Genomic DNA, 17,544 nt, shown 5'->3' on the forward strand with positions numbered 1-17,544 from the left:
CGGGTGCCGGGTGCCGGTGTCAGGTGCCGGGTCCGCGTCCCGGGTCCCGGTGCCGGTGCCGCTGTTGGGTGCTGGGTTCTGGGTCCCGGTCCCAGGTGCCGCTTCCGCGTCCCGGTGCCAGGTACCGGGTCCCGGTGCCGGTGCCGGTGCCGGTTCCGGTGCCGGGTGCCGGGTGCCGGTCCCTCTGCGCACCCGTGTCAGTCACAGCAGGAAGCGCCGCCGGCGCGCTCTCGGCGCGGCGACAGCGGCGACAGCGGGGCCAGCCCGGGGCCACCGCGGGGCTACCGCGGGGCCACTGCGGCGACAGAAGCGGGGACCCCCTCGGTAAGCGCCGCTCGCCTCCCGGGAATTCGCGCATCCCGGGAATTCGCGCATCCCGGGAAATCCCGCCGGGACGCCGCCAGCCGCTCACCTGGCGGGGCGCGGGGGAAGGGGGGCGGATCCCGGGAAAACTCATCCCGGAGAATTCCCCGGTGGGGTGGGAAGGGGGGGGGGGACGGGGGGGGACACCTCAAAGTTGTCACCGAGGTGCCACCACCCGGGGTCTGGGCTTGGCGAGGCGACACCGGGCGGGGAGGCGAACTTCCCCGCGAGCCACCGGGGCGACTTCCTGGTGCCGGGAGGTGGCCCCGGGCCCCCGAGGGGACTTTGCCGGTGTCACCGTCGGGAGGAGGCGACAGGAGCTGGGGGTGGTGGCACCGGGGGGGACACGAGGGGACACGGAGCGGCGGTGGCGGTGGCGGGGGGGGCAGGGAAGGGGGACGGCGGTGGCAGCGCCGGGCTCGGTTTCGTTTCCTCCGTGTCCCCGCGGTTGCGTCACGGGGAGCCCTGGGATGTGTCCCCAAGGCGGAGGGGAGGTGACACGGCTTGGGGACGGCGACAGATTTTGGGGGGGGGTGTCGGGATGTCACCAAGTGTGGAAAAAGGGGGGGAGAATTTGGGATTGGGGAAGTGGGGGTTGGTGGGAAGGACGGGATTGTCCCACGTGTCCCCTTCGGGCTTTGAGGGGACACTGATGTCCCTCGATGTCCCTCGGTGTCCCTCGATGTCCCTCGGTGTCCCTCGATGTCCCACGGTGTCCCTCGGTGTCCCTCGGTGTCCCCATGGAGGTGCTGTTGGGAATTCTCCTTGGGATTTTCCATGGGATCCCCGTTCCCAGCCAGGATCCCCCCCGGTCGGGACGGGGACACGCAGGGGACATCCAGCCATGGGACATTCCCACCTGGAATGGGGCTGGGATTGAGGGAAAAATGGGGGAAAGGGGGAAAAAAACCCCATAAATGGATTTTTTTTTGTCCCACATTCCCTAAAAATCATCCCCGTTCCCGTGGTTGGATTTGGGGTCGTTCCCACCTGGAATGGGGCTGGGAATGAGGGAAAAATGGGGGAGATTGAAAAAAAAAAATCCCATAAATGGAAATTTTTTTGTCCCACATTCCCTAAAAACCATCCCAGTTCCCGTGGTTGGATTTGGGGTCGTTCCCAGCTGGAATGGGGCTGGGAATGAGGGAAAAATGGGGGAGAGGGAAAAAAAATTCCCCATAAATGGAAAATTTTCTGTCCCACATTCCCTAAAAACCATCCCAGTTCCCGGGGCTGGATTTGGGGTCGTTCCCACCTGGAATGGGGCTGGGATTGAGAGAAAAATGGAGGAGAGGGAAAAAAAAATCCCATAAATGGAAAATTTTTGTCCCACATTCCCTAAAAATCATCCCCATTCCCGTGGTTGGATTTGGGGTCATTCCCAGCTGGAATGGGGCTGGGAATGAGGGAAAAATGGGAGAGAGGGAGGAAAAAAAACCCCATAAATGGAAAATTTTTGTCCCCCATTCCCTAAAAATCATCCCAGTTCCCATGGCTGGATTTGGGGTCGTTCCCAGCTGGAATGGGGCTGGGAATGAGGGAAAAGTGGGGGAGAGGGAAAAAAACCCCATAAATGGAAATTTTTTTGTCCCACATTCCCTAAAAATCATCCTCGTTTCCGGGGCTGGATTTGGGGTCGTTCCCAGCTGGAATGGGGCTGGGAATGAAGGAAAAGTGGGAGAGAGGGGGAAAAAAAATCCCCATAAATGGAAATTTTTTGTCCCACATTCCCTAAAAATCATCCCAATTCCCGTGGTTGGATTTGGGGTCGTTCCCACCTGGAATGGGGCTGGGATTGTGGGAAAAATGAGGGAGAGGGGGGGAAAAACCCCATAAATGGAAAAATTTTGTCCCAGATTCCCTAAAAATCATCCCAGTTCCCGTGGCTGGATTTGGGGTCGTTCCCAGCTGGAATGGGGCTGGGAATGAGGGAAAAGTGGAGGAGAGGAGAAAAAAAACCCCATAAATGGAAAATTTTTTGTCCCACATTCCCTAAAAATCATCCCCGTTCCCATGGTTGGATTTGGGGTCATTCCCAGCTGGAATGGGGCTGGGAATGAGGGAAAAATGGGGGAGATTGAAAAAAAAAATCCCATAAATGGGAAACTTTTTGTCCCACATTCCCTAAAAATCATCCCCATTCCCGTGGTTGGATTTGGGGTCGTTGCCAGCTGGAATGGGGCTGGGAATGAGGGAAAAATGGGGGAGAGGGGGGAAAAAAAATCCCAAACCCCCCCCCCAAAACCCCCCCCAAAAAAAAACCCCCAAAAAAAACCCTAACCCCCCCCCAAAAAAAAACCAACCCCCCCCAAAAAAAAAACCCCAAAAAAACCCAAAAAAACCCTAACCCTCCAAAAAAAAACTAAAAAAAAAAAAAAAACCAAACCCCACCCCCCCAAAAAAAAACCCAAAAAACCCCCGAAAAACCCAAAAAAACCCCTAACCCCTCCAAAGAAAAACCAACCCCCCCAAAAAAAAAACCCAAAAAACCCCAAAAAAACCCCTAACCCTCCAAAAAAAACCTAAAAAAAAAAACCAAAACCCCACCCCCCCCAAAAAAAAACCCCAAAAAAAAAACCAAAACACGGAGGTGAATTAAAAAAAAAAAAAAAAACAGAGAATGAAAAGATCCCAAAACGGGACCCTAAATCCCATCCCAGTCCAATCCCGACGCTTCCATGATCCCAAGGTGATCCAAATCCACCCTTGGACATTCCCAGGGATTCTCTGGGAATTTCAGCCCAGCCGGGAATTCCTTCCCAAGATCCCAAAATCCCCAAATCCCGACCCTCTGGCAGTGGGAGCCGTTCCCTGTCCTGGCATTCCAGGCCCTTTTCTCAAATCCCTCTCCAGATCTCCTGGATTGGATCCATCCCCATCCCGACTTGAGAAGGAATTTTGGGATCCAGGGGCTTCACAGGGAATTTGGGACTCCAGGGAGGTCTCCCTTCCCTTTTCCATCCCCAAATTCCATAAAAATCCCTCGGGATGGATCCTGAGTGTCCTTGATCCCAGAATCCCAGAATGGTTTGGGAATGGATCCATGGATCTTCAATCCCATGACATCGGGGTGATCCAACCTTTCCTTGGCCACTGCCAGGGATTCTCTGGGAATTCCAGCCCAGCCGGGAATTCCTTCCCAAGATCCCAAAATCCCAAGCTCCCCTTTCCCACTGGAAGCCATTCCCTGGCTCCTGCCCCTCCAGCCCTTCCCCAAATTCCAGCTCTCCTGGAGCCCCTTTGGGATCGGGGAGCGGCTCCAAGGATTCCCTGGATCCTTCCCCGATCCAGCTGTGCATTCCCAGCTCTCCCAGCCTGGCATTGGATCCAGCCCCATCCTGACACCTCTTTTGGAAGGAATTTTGGGATCCAGGGTCTTCACTGGGAATTCGGGACTCCAGGAAGTTTCTCCCTTCCCTTTTCCATCCCCCGAATCCCATAAAAATTCCTCGGGATGGATCCTGAGTGTCCTTGATCCCAGAATCCCGGAACGGTTTGGATGGGATCCATGGATCTTCAATCCCATGACCTCAGGGTGATCCAACCTTTCCTTGGACACTGCCAGGGATCCGGGGATTCTCTGGGAATTCCAGCCCAGCCGGGAATTCCTTCCCAAGATCCCAAAATCCCAAGCTCCCCTTTCCCACTGGAAGCCATTCCCTGGCTCCTGGCCCTCCAGCCCTTCCCCAAATTCCAGCTCTCCTGGAGCCCCTTTGGGATCGGGAAGCGGCTCCGAGGATTCCCTGGATCCTTCCCCGATCCGGGTGAACATTCCCAGCTCTCCCAGCCCGTGCTCCCCTCTGGAATGGCTCCGGTTCCTGGCGGTTCCTGGAGGTTTAATCGTTAACCTGAGCTCCTCCGGGCCGGGATCCAGGAGCCGCCGGATGCGGAATTCCACATTCCAGAGGCTCCGGATGCGGAATTCCACGCGCGGAATTCCACATTCCAGAGGCTCCGCCGCACCTTTGCTCCCCGGGGCCTGGCGTGAGCTGAGGGCTGCGAAATCCAACCCGGGGGGAAAATCCCTGGAGCCCAAAAAACCTCGGGAATAGCGGGATTTGGGATCCCTTTGGATCCCAAAATTTGGGATCCCTCTGGATGGTCCAAGAGCCTCATGCCAGGATTTTCTGGGATGGGAGGATCGGAGCTGGGTCGCCTTCGGCCGCAGGGAAATTTTTTGTTTTGGGTTTGGGATTTTGGGCGGTTTTTATCCCCTCGGAAAATGAAGGGGACAATGGATCTGAGTCAGGGTGGGGGTGCCCTGGGGGTGACAGGGACATGAAAGTGTCACCCTGGGGGTGACAGGGACATGGAGGTGGCACTGGGGAGGTGACAGGGACAGGGATGTGTTGCTGTGGAGGTGACAGGGACATGGAGGTGGCACTGGGGAGGTGACAAGGACTTGGAGGTGTCACTGTGGAAATGACAAGGACGTGGAGGTGTCAGTTTGGAGGTGACAGGGACATGGAGGTGGCACTCTGGAAGTGACAGGGACGTGAAAGTGTCACCCTGAGGGTGACAGGGACATGGAGGTGGCCCTGGGGAGGTGACAGGGACAGGGAGGTGTCACTCTGGAGGTGACAAGGACAGGGATGTGTCACCCTGGAGGTGACAGGGACAGGGATGTGTTGCTGTGGAGGTGACAGGGACATGGAGGTGTCACTGTGGAGGTGACAGGGACATGGACATGTCACTCTGAAGGTGACAAGGACTTGGAGGTGTCACTCTGGAGGTGACAAGGACATGAAGATGTCAATCTGGAGGTGACAAGGATGTGGAGGTGTCACCATGGTGGTGACGTGGACATGGAGCTGTCACTGTGGATGCGACAAGGACGTGGAGGTGGCACTGTGGAGGTGACAGGGACATGGAAGTGTCAGTTTGGAAGTGACAAGGACACGGGGATGTCACTGTGGAGGTGACAGGGACGTGGAGGTGGCACCATGGTGGTTATGAGGACATGAAAGTGTCACTATGGAGGTGACAAGGAGATGGAGGTGTCACCGTGGTGGTGACGTGGACATGAAAGTGTCACTGTGATCGTGACAAGGACGTGGAGATGTCACTCTGGAGGTGACAGGGACATGCAGGTATCACTGTGGACGTGACAGGGATGTGGAGGTGTTACTGGGGAGGTGACAGGGGCATGGAGGTGTCACTCTGGAGGTGACAGGGACATGGCGGTGTGTTTGGAAGTGACAAGGACATGGAAGTGTCACTGAGGTGGTGACGCGGACATGGAAGTGTCACTGTGGAGGTGACAGGGACATGGAGATGTCGGTTTGGATGTGACAAGGACATGGAGGTGTCACTCGGGAGGTGACAGGGACATTAAAGTGTCCTTGTGGAGGTGACAGGGACTTGGAGTTGTCACTGGGGAGGTGACAGGGACATGGAAGTGGAGGTTTGGAGGTGACAAGGACATGGAAGTGTCACTCTGGAGGTGACAGGGACAAGGAGGTGTCAGTTTGGAGGTGACAAGGATGTGGAGGTGCTGATGGGGACATGGAGGTGTCACTGTGGAGGTGACAGGGACGTGGACATGCCACTCTGGAGGTGACAAGGGCGCGTAGGTGTCACTATGGAACTGACAGGGACATGAAAGTGTCACTCTGGAAGTGACAAGGACATGGAGGTGGCACTGTGGAGGTGACAGGGACATGGGGGTGTCACTGGGGAGGTGACAAGGACATAGAGGTGGCACTGGGGAGGTGACAAGGACATGGAGGTGTTAGTTTGGAAGTGACAAGGACACGGGGATGTCACTGGGGAGGTGACAGGGACTTGGAGGTGTCACCATGATGGTGACGAGGACATGGAAGTGTCACTGTGGACATGACAGGGACATGGAGGTGTCACTCTGGAGGTGACAGGGACATTAAAGTCTCCTTGTGGAGGTGACAGGGACATGGAGGTGTCACCATGGTGGTGACAAAGACATGGAGGTGTCAGTTCGGAGGTGACAAGGACATGGAGGTGTCACTGTGGAGGTGACAGGGACATGGAGGTGTCACCATGGTGGTGACAAAGACATGGAGGTGTCACTGTGGAGGTGACAAGGACATGGCGGTGGCACCATGGTGGTGACGCGGACATGAAATTGTCACTGTGGAAATGACAAGGACATGGAGGTGTCACTCTGGAGGTGACAGGGCCGTGGAGGTGTCACCCTGGTGGTGATAAGGACATGGAGATGTTTTGGAGGTGACAGGGACATGGAGGTGTCACTCTGGAGGTGACAGGGACATGAAAGTGTCACACTGGTGGTGACGAGTACATTGAGGTACCGCTGTGGAGGTGACAGGGACCTGGACATGTCAGTCTGGAGGTGACAGGGACTCGGAGGTGTCAGTTTGGAGGTGACAAGGACTTGGAGGTGTCACTCTGGAGGTGACAGGGACATGGAGGTATCAGTTTGGAAGTGACAAGGACATGGAGGTGTCACCATGGTGGTGATGCGGACATGGAAGTGTCACTGTGGATGTGACAGGTACATGGAGGTGTCACTCTGGAGGTGACAGAGACTTGGAGGTATCGCTGTGGAGGTGACAGGGACATGGAGGTGTCACTCTGAAGGTGACAGGGACATGGAATTGTCACTGTGATCGTGACAGGGACATGAAAGTGTCACACTGGAGGTGACAGGGACATGCAGGTATCACTGTGGACGTGACCGGGATGTGGAGGTGTTACTGGGGAGGTGACAGGGGCATGGAGGTGCCACTCTGGAGGTGACAGGGACTTGGACATGTCAGTCAGGAGGTGACAGGGACTTGGACATGTCAGTCAGGAGGTGACAGGGACTTGGAGGTGTCAGTTTGGAGGTGGCAAGGACATGGAGGTGTCACCATGGTGGTGACACGGACATGGAAATGTCACTGTGGATATGACAGAGACATGGAAGTGTCACTATGGAGGTGACAGGGACATGGGGGTGTTGGTCTGGAGGTGACAGGGTCATGCAGGTGTCACTCTGGAGGTGACAGTGACACGGGGGTGTCACTCTGGAGGTGACAAGGACTTGGAGGTGTCACTGTGGAGGCGACAGGGACATGGAGGTGTCACTCTGGAGGTGACAAGGAGATGGAGGTGTCACCGTGGTGGTGACGTGGATATGAAAGTGTCACTGTGATCGTGACAGGGACACGGAGGTGTCACTGTGGACGTTACAGGGACATGGAGATGTCACTCTGGAGGAGACAGGACATGGAGGTGTCACTGTGGAGGTGACAGGGATGTGGGGTTGTTGCTGTGGAGGTGACAGGGATATGGAGATGTCACTCTGGAGGTGACAGGGACATGAGGTGGCACTGTGGAGGTGACAGGGACACGGAGATGTCCCTCAGGAGGTGACAGGGACACAGAGATGTCCCTCAGGAGGTGTTGGGGACACTGGGATGTCCCTCAGGAGGTGACAGGGACACAGAGATGTCCCTCAGGAGGTGTTGGGGACACTGGGATGTCCCTCAGGAGGTGACAGGGACACAGAGATGTCCCTCAGGAGGTGTTGGGGACACTGGGATGTCCCTCAGGAGGTGACAGGGACACAGAGATGTCCCTCAGGAGGTGTTGGGGACACTGGGATGTCCCTCAGGAGGTGACAGGGACACAGAGATGTCCCTCAGGAGGTGACAGGGACAGGGAGATGTCCCTCAGGAGGTGTTGGGGACAATGTGATGTCACTCTGGAGGTGCTGGGGACATGGAGGTGTCACTCTGGAGGGGACAGGGAGATGTCACTCTAGAGGTGACAGGGACACGGAGATGTCCCTAAGTGTCCCCCTTTCCCTTTCCCTTTCCCTTTCCATTTCCCTTTCCCTTTCCCTTTCCCTTTCCCTTTCCCTTTCCTTTCCCCTTCCCTTTCCCTTTCCTTTTCGCCTTTCCCCTTTTCCTTTCCCCTTTTCCCCTTTTCCCCTTTTCTCCTTTTCCTTCTTCCCCCTTTCCTTTTTCCCCTTTTCCCTTTTCCCTTTCCCTTTTCCCTTTTCCCTTTCCCTTTCCCTTTCCCTTTCCCTTTCCCTTTCCCTTTCCCTTTTGCCCTTTTCATTTTCTCTTTCACTTTTCCCCTTTTCACTTTCCCCTTTTCCACTTTCCCCCCTTTTCCCCTTTTCCTCCTTTCCCCCTTTCCATTTCCCTTTTCCTTTTCCTCTTTTCTCCTTTTCACTTTTCCCCTTTCCCTTTGCCCTTTCCTTTTCCTGTTTTTCCCCTTTTCCCCTTTTTCCTTTCCTTTTCCATTTTCCCCTTCGCTTTTCCCCTTTTCCCCTTTTCCCCTTTTCCCCTTTTTTCCCCATTTCACTTTTCCCCCTTTCCCTTTTCCCCTTTTCCCCTTTCCCCCTTTCCCCCTTTTCCCTTTCCCTTTCCCTTTTGCCTTTTTCATTTTCCCTTTCACTTTTCCCCATTTCACTTTCCCCTTTTCCCCTTTTCCCCTTTTCCACTTTTCCCCTTTTCCCCCTTTCCCCTTTCCTTTTCCCCTTTTCCCTTTTTCCCCTTTTCCCCCTTTCCCCTTTCCCCTTTCCCCTTTCCTTTTCCCCTTTTCCCTTTTTCCCCCTTTCCCCCTTTTTCCCCTTTCCACCTTTTCCCCTTTTCCCCCGTTCCCCTTTCCCCCCTTTCCCTTTTCCCCTTTCCTTTTCCCCTTTTCCCCCTTTCCCTTTTTCCCCTTTTTCCCCTTCCCCACCCTTCCGACGCATCCCGATCCCACGGCGCCGTCGTTCCCCGCAGGGAAGGGATGCTCCGCTCCTAACGCCCCGGCTCTCCTGAGGATGACCGCCATTCCCGAGCCCCTCGGACGCCCCCGGAGCAGCTCCTCCCGCAGCCTTTCCGGGACCCTGGAGGCCATGGGGACGCCGGACACGGATCGGGATCGGGATTGGGATCGGGATTGGGATAAGGAGGAGACGCGGATCCTCAAGGTTTGCTTCTACAGCAACAGCTTCAACCTGGGCAAGAACTTCAAGCTGGTCAAGTGCTCCGTGGCCACGGAGATCCGGGTAGGTGGGGAAAGGGCGGGATCGGGGCTGGGATTGGGAATTCAGGCCTGGGATTGGGAATTAAGGGCTGGGATTTGGAATTCAGGGCTGGGATTCGGAATTCATGGCTGGGATTGGGAATTCGAGGCTGGGATTGGGAATTCAGGGCTGGGATTGGGATTTCAGGGATGGGATTTGGAATTCAGGGATGGGATTGGGAATTCATGGCTGGGATTGGGAATTCATGGCTGGGATTGGGAATTTGAGGCTGGGATTGGGAATTTGGGGCTGGGATTGGGAATTTAGGGCTGGGGTTGGGAATTCGGGGCTGGGAATGGGAATTCAGGGTTGGAATTGGGAATTTAGGGCTGGGATTGGGAATTCAGGGCTGGGATTGGGAATTTGGGGCTGGGATTGGGAATTCAGGGCTGGAATTGGGAATTCAGTACTGGGATTGGGAATTTGGGGCTGGAATTGGGAATTTGGGGCTGAGATTGGGAATTCGGGGCTGTGATTGGGAATTCGGGGCTGGGATTGGGAATTTGGGGCTGGGATTGAGAATTTGGGACTGGGATTGGGAATTCATCACTGGGATTGAGAATTTGGGGTTGGGATTGGGAATTTGGGGCTAGATTGGGAATTTGGGGCTGGGATTGGGAATTCGGGATTGGGATTGGGAATTTGGGATTGGGATTATGAATTCAGGGCTGGGATTGGGAATTCGGGGCTGGGATTGGGAATTTGGGGCTGGGATTGAGAATTTGGGACTGGGATTGGGAATTCATCACTGGGATTGAGAATTTGGGGTTGGGATTGGGAATTTGGGGCTAGATTGGGAATTTGGGGCTGGGATTGGGAATTCGGGATTGGGATTGGGAATTTGGGATTGGGATTATGAATTCAGGGCTGGGATTGGGAATTCAGGGCTGGGATTGGTAATTCAGGGCTAGATTGGGAATTCGGGGCTGGGATTGGGAATTTGGGGCTGGGATTGGGAGTTTGGTGCTGGGATTGGCCAACCCAGGGCTGGATCGGCTCCTTCCAGCCGCGTTTCCCAAGAGGTTGAGGAGAACCCAAGGATGGAAAAGTTGGGAATTTTGGGCTGGATGAGTTTTGAGGTCCGCTCCCACCCAAACCATTCTGGGATTCCGGGATCAAGGACACTCAGGAATCCATCCCAAGGGATTTTTATGGAATTTGGGGATGGAAAAGGGAATGGAGAAACTTCCTGGAGTCCCCAATTCCCAGTGAAACCCCTGGATCCCAAAATTCCTTCTCCAGGAGGAATCAGGATGGGGCTGGATCCAATGCCAGGCTGGGAGAGCTGGGAATGTGCAGCTGGATCGGGGAAGGATCCAGGGAATCCTTGGAGCCTTTTCCAGAGGGAAAGGAGAGCTGGAATTTGGGGAAGGGCTGGAGGAGCCAGGGAATGGCTTCCAGTGGGAAAGGGGAGCTTGGGATTTTGGGATCTTGGGAAGGAATTCCCGGCCGGGCTGGAATTCCCAGAGAATCCCTGGATCCCTGGCAGTGTCCAAGGGTGGGTTTGGATCACCCTGGGATCGTGGGAAGTGTCCCTGGGATGGGATTGAAGGTCCACGGATCCCATCCCAAACCATTCCGGGATTCTGGGATCAAGGACACTCAGGAATCCATCCCGAGGGATTTTTATGGGATTTGGGGGATGGAAAAGGGAAGGGAGACCCTTCCTGGAGTCCCGAGTTCCCAGTGAAGCCCATGGATCCCGAAATTTGTTCTCAAAGAGGAGTTGGGATGGGGCTGGATCCAATGCCAGGCTGGGAGAGCTGGGAATGTGCAGCTGGATCGGGGAAGGATCCAGGGAATCCTTGGAACCTTTTCCAGAGGGAAAGGAGAGCTGGAATTTGGGGAAGGGCTGGACGAGCCAGGGAGTGGCTTCCAGTGGGAAAGGGGAGCTTGGGATTTTGGGATCTTGGGAAGGAATTCCTGGCCTGGCTGGAATTCCCAGAGAATCCCCGGATCTCTGGCAGTGTCCAAGGGTGGATTTGGATCAGCCTGGGATCGTGGGAAGTGTCCCTGGGATGGGATTGAAGTTCCATGGATCCCATCCCAAACCATTCTGGGATTCTGGGATCAAGGACACTCAGGATCCATCCTGAGGGGTTTTTATGGGATTTGGGGGATGGAAAATGGAAGGGAGACCCTTCCTGGAGTCCCGAATTCCCAGTGAAGCCCCTGGATCCCCAAATTCCTTCTCAAAAAGAGGAATCGGGATGGGGATGGATCCAGTCCCAGGCTGGGAGAACTGGGAATGTGCAGCTGGATCAGGGAAGGATCCAGGGAATCCTCGGAGCCGCTTCCCGATCCCAAAGGGGCTCCAGGAGAGCTGGAATTTGGGGAAGGGCTGGAGGGCCAGGAGCCAGGGAATGGCTTCCAGTGGGAAAGGGGAGCTTGGGATATTGGGATCTTGGGAAGGAATTCCCGGCTGGGCTGGAATTCCCAGAGAATCCCTGGATCCCTGGCAGTGTCCAAGGGTGGATTTGGATCAGCCTGGAATCGTGGGAAGTGTCCCTGGGATGGGATTGAAGGCCCATGGATCCCATCCAAACCATTCCGGGATTCTGGGATCAAGGACACTCAGGATCCATCCTGAGGGGTTTTTATGGGATTTGGGGGATGGAAAAGGGAAGGGAGATCCTTTCCTGGAGTCCCGAGTTCCCAGTGAAGCCCATGGATCCCAAAATTTGTTCTCAAAGAGGAGTTGGGATGGGGCTGGATCCAATGCCAGGCTGGGAGAGCTGGGAATGTGCAGCTGGATCGGGGAAGGATCCAGGGAATCCTTGGAGCCTTTTCCAGAGGGAAAGGAGAGCTGGAATTTGGGGAAGGGCTGGAGGAGCCAGGGAATGGCTTCCAGTGGGAAAGGGGAGCTTGGGATTTTGGGGATCATGGGAAGGAATTCCCGGCTGGGCTGGAATTCCCAGCGAATCCCTGGGCAGCGTCCCAGGAAATGTTGTCTCGCCCTCGGCTGGCGGCGTTGCGCCGGGATGGGTCTGGAGCTCCTTTCCCAACCCAAACCATCCCACGATTCCCCCTTTTTTTTTTTTTTCCCAGGAGGTGATCCGGTCCATCCTGCTGAGCGGGCGGATCGGGCCGGACGTCCGTCTGTCCGAGTGCTACGGCCTGCGGCTCAAGCACGTCAAGTCGGACGAGGTCCACTGGCTGCACCCCGAGCTGACGGTGGGAGAGGTCCAGGAGAAATACGAGTGCCTCCACCTGGAAGCCGAGTGGAGGTGGGGCCGTGTCCCCCCCACCCCCCGTGCGCCCCGAAATCCTCGCGGTGGCAAGGGCCGAGGGGTTGGGGACGCGAAGTGTCACTCTGGAGGTGACAGGGACGTGGAGGTGTCACTCTGGAGGTGTTGGGGACACTGGGATGTCACTCTGGAGGTGACAGGGACATGGAGATGTCCCTCAGGAGGTGTTGGGGACGTGGAGGTGTCACTGTGGAGGTGACAGGGACATGGAGGTGTCACTCTGGAGGTGACAGGGACGTGGAGGTGGCACTGTGGAGGTGACAGGGATGTGGAGGTGGCACTGTGGAGATGTTGGGGAAACTGGAATGGCTCTGGAGGTGACAGGGATGTGGAGGTGTCCCTCAGGAGGTGACAGGGACATGGAGATGTCCCTCAGGAGGTGTTGGGGACACAGAGGTGTCACTGTGGAGGTGACAGGGACATGGAGGTGTCACTCAGGAATTGACAAGGACACTGGGATGTCACTCTGGAGGTGACAAGCACCTAGCGGTGACCCTCCAGAAGTGTTGGGGACACTGGGATGTCACTCAGGAGGTGACAGGGACATGGAGGTGTCCCTCAGGAGGTGTTGGGGACACTGGGATGTCCCTCAGGAGGTGACAGGGACACGGAGGTGATAGGGACATGGAGGTGTCACTCTGGAGGTGTTGGGGACAATGTGATGTTACTATGGAGGTGACAGAGACACAGAGGTGTCCCTCAGGAGGGGTTGGGGACACTGGGATGTCACTCTGGAGGTGACAGGGACATGGAGGTGTCCCTCAGGAGGTGTTGGGTACACGGAGGTGTCACTGTGGAGGTGACAGGGACGTGGAGGTGTCCCTCAGGAGGTGACAGGGACGTGGAGGTGGCATTGTGGAGGTGACAGGGACATGGAGGTGTCCCTCAGGAGGTGTTGGGGACACTATGTTACTATGGAGGTGACAGACACGGAGGTGTCCCTCAGGAGGGGTTGGGGACACTGGGATGTCACTCTGGAGGTGACAGGGACATGGAGGTGTCCCTCAGGAGGTGTTGGGGACACAGAGATTTCACTCTGGAGGTGACAGGGACATGAGGTGGCACTGTGGAGGTGACAGGGACAGGGAGATGTCACAGTGGAGGTGACAAGAACATGGAGATGTCCCGAAGGAGGTGTTGGGGACACTGGGATGTCACTCAGGAGGGGTTGGGGACACTGGGATGTCACTCTGGAGGTGACAATGACATGGAGATGTCACTCTGGAGGTGACAGGTACACGGAGATGTCCCTCAGGAGGTGTTGGGGACACTGGGATGTCCCTCAGGAGGTGCTGGGGACACAGAGATGTCCCATAGGAGGTGTTGGGGACACTGGGATGTCCCTCAGGAGGTGGCAGGGACATGGAGATGTCCCTCAGGAGGTGTTGGGGACACTGGGACCTCCCTCAGGAGGTGACAGGGACACTGGGATGTCCCTCAGGAGGTGTTTGGGGACACTGGGATGTCCCTCAGGAGGTGCTGGGGACACAGAGATGTCCCATAGGAGGTGTTGGGGACACTGGGATGTCCCTCAGGAGGTGTTTGGGGACACTGGGATGTCCCTCAGGAGGTGGCAGGGACATGGAGATGTCCCTCAGGAGGTGGCAGGGACATGGAGATGTCCCTCAGGAGGTGTTGGGGACACTGGGATGTCGCTCTGGAGGTGACAATGACATGGAGATGTCACTCTGGAGGTGACAGGTACACTGGGATGTCCCTCAGGAGGTGTTGGGGACACTGGGATGTCACTCTGGAGGTGACAGGGACACGGAGATGTCCCTCAGGAGGTGTTGGGGACACTGGGATGTCCCTCAGGAGGGGTTGGGTACACAGGGATGTCCCTCAGGAGGTGTTGGGGACACTGGGATGTCCCTCTGGAGGTGACAGGGACACAGAGATGTCCCTCAGGAGGTGTTTGGGGACACTGGGATGTCCCTCAGGAGGTGGCAGGGACATGGAGATGTCCCTCAGGAGGTGTTGGGGACACAGGGATGTCCCTCAGAAGGTGTTGGGGACACTGGGATGTCGCTCTGGAGGTGACAATGACATGGAGATGTCACTCTGGAGGTGACAGGTACACTGGGATGTCCCTCAGGAGGTGTTGGGGACCCTGGGATGTCCCTCAGGAGGTGTTGGGGACAGTGGGATGTCCCTCAGGAGGTGACAGGGACACTGGGATGTCACTCTGGAGGTGACAGGGACACGGAGATGTCCCTCAGGAGGTGTTGGGGACAGTGGGATGTCCCTCAGGAGGTGACAGGGACGCGGATGGCTTTGTCCAGGTACGACCTCCAGATCCGGTACCTGCCGGAGGATTTCATGGAGCGCTTCAAGGAGGACCGGACCACGCTGCTCTACTTCTACCAGCAGGTCAGGGCTGCTCCAGCGTCCCCTCTACGGCCCCAGAATTCCCAAAATTCCCGAGATTCCCGAGAATCCCGAGATTCCCGAGATTCCAAGGTTTTGTCACCCTTGGGGTGGCGGTGGTGGCCCCGTCCTGCTGCTGGGAATGGCCAGAAGGGACGTCCAGGGACATCCAGGATGTCCAGGGACATCCAAGGATGACCAGGGACGTCCTGGGACACCCAGGGACATTCTGGGACATCCAGGGATGTCCAGGGACATCCAGGGACGTCCTGGGACGTCCTGGGACATCCTGGGACATGCTGGGACATCCTGAGATGTTCAGGGATGTCCTGGGACACCCAGGGACATCCAGGAACATCCTGGGACATCCAGGGACACCCAGGGACGTCCAGGGACATCCAGGAACGACCAGGGACATCCAGGGATATCCAGGGACATGCTGGGACATCCAGGGACACCCAGGGACATCCAGGGACATCCAGGGACATCCAGGGATGTCCAGGGATGTCCTGGGACATCCTGGGACATCCTGGGACACCCAGGGACGTTCAGGGATGTCCAGGGATGTCCTGGGACATCCTGGGACGCCCAGGGACATCCTGGGACACCCAGGGACGTCCAGGGACATCCAGGGACATCCAAGGACTTCCTGGAACACCCAGGGACATCCAGGGACTTCCTGGGACACCCAGGGACGTCCAGGGACATCCAGGGACATCCAGGAACGACCAGGGACATCCAGGGATATCCAGGGACTTCCTGGAACACCCAGGGACATCCTGGGACATCCAGGGACTTCCTGGGATGTCCAGGGATGTCCAGGGATGTCCTGGGACATCCTGGGACGCCCAGGGACAACCAGGGACACCCAGGGACATCCAGGGACTTCCTGGGACACCCAGGGACACCCAGGGACGTCCAGGGACATCCAGGAACGACCAGGGACATCCAGGGATATCCAGGGACATGCTGGGACATCCAGGGACACCCAGGGACATCCAGGGACATCCAGGGACGTCCAGGGATGTCCAGGGATGTCCTGGGACATCCTGGGACATCCTGGGACACCCAGGGACGTTCAGGGACACCCAGGGACATCCTGGGACACCCAGGGACATCCCGGAACACCCAGGGACATCCAGGGACATCCAGCGACATTCTGGGACATCCAGAGATGTTCAGGGACATCCAGGGACATCCAGGGACATGCTGGGACATCCAGGGACACCCAGGGATTTCCAGGGACATCCTGGGACATCCTGGGACATCCAGGGACGTCCAGGGACATCCAGGGACACCCAGGGACATCCAGCGACATTCTGGGACATCCTGGAACACCCAGGGACATCCAGGGACGTTCTGGGACATCCTGGGACATCCCGGGATGTCCTGGGACATCCTGGGACATCCAGGGACCTCCAGGGACCTCCAGGGACATCCTGGGACATCCTGGGACACCCAGGGATTTCCAGGGACATCCTGGGACATCCTGGGACATCCAGGGACGTTCAGGGACATCCAGGGACATCCAGCAACATTCTGGGACATCCTGGGACACCCAGGGACACCCACGGACGTCCTGGGACATCCAGGGACATCCCGGGATGTCCAGGGACATGCTGGGACACCCAGGGACTTGAGATGTCCCCCGATGTCCCCCCGGTGTCCCTGCAGTGACGGTGACGCTCTGTCCCTGCTGTCCCCGGTCTCCCCTGCTGACCCCGGTGTCCCCGATGTCCCCCTGGTGTCCCTGGGTGTCCCCAGTGTCCCCGGTGTCCCCGATGTCCCCCCGGTGTCCCCGGTGTCCCCCCGGTGTCCCTGCAGTGACGGTGACGCGCTGTCCCTGCTGTCCCCGGTCTCCCCTGCTGACCCCGGTGTCCCTGGTGTCCCCAGTGTCCCCGGTGTCCCCACGGTGTCCCTGTGGTGACACAGTGTCCCCAATGTCCCCGGTCTCCCCTGCTGACCCCGGTGTCCCTGGTGTCCCCAGTGTCCCCGGTGTCCCCACGGTGTCCCTGTGGTGACACAGTGTCCCCAATGTCCCCGGTCTCCCCTGCTGACCCCGGTGTCCCTGCGCTGTCCCTGGGTGTCCTGGCTGTCCCCTGCTGTCTCCGGTATCCCCGCTGTGATCCGGTGTCCCCGCGGTGTCCCCGCGGTGTCCCCGCGGTGACACGGTGTCCCCAGTGTCCCCCTGGTGTCCCTGGGTGTCCCCCGTGTCCCCGGTGTCCCCGGTGTCCCCACGGTGTACCAGCGGGGACGTGGTGTCCCCGATGTCCCCCCGGTGTCCCCGGTGTCCCCGCGGTGTCCCCATGGTGACGTGGTGTCCCCAATGTCCCTCCGGTGTCCCAGCGGTGACGCGGTGTCCCCGGTGTCCCCGCGGTGTCCCCATGGTGACGTGGTGTCCCCAATGTCCCTGCGGTGTCCCCGCGGTGACGCGGTGTCCCCGGTGTCCCCACGGTGTCCCCGCGGTGACGCGGTGTCCCCAATGTCCCTGTGGTGTCCCCGGTGTCCTGGGTGTCCCCGTGCTGTTCCCGCAGTGACGCGGTGTCCCCGGTGTCCCCCCGGTGT

General features: G+C 57.4%; 1 protein-coding gene across 1 annotated transcript in view; it reads left to right on the forward strand.

Moving 5' to 3' along the window:
- Positions 1–17,544, forward strand: part of PTK2B (protein tyrosine kinase 2 beta) — a gene marked incomplete at its 3' end in the record, with an annotated part of 72,142 nt that overhangs the window by 17,661 nt on the left and 36,937 nt on the right. The window contains 3 exon segments of the mRNA XM_053969208.1: positions 9,078–9,346; positions 12,413–12,591; positions 14,895–14,982. Of these exon segments, the coding sequence (XP_053825183.1) occupies positions 9,078–9,346; positions 12,413–12,591; positions 14,895–14,982 (536 nt within the window).

The sequence above is a fragment of the Vidua macroura genome, unplaced genomic scaffold, assembly GCF_024509145.1.
Source record: "Vidua macroura isolate BioBank_ID:100142 unplaced genomic scaffold, ASM2450914v1 whyUn_scaffold_135, whole genome shotgun sequence".
Classification (NCBI taxonomy): domain Eukaryota; kingdom Metazoa; phylum Chordata; class Aves; order Passeriformes; family Viduidae; genus Vidua; species Vidua macroura.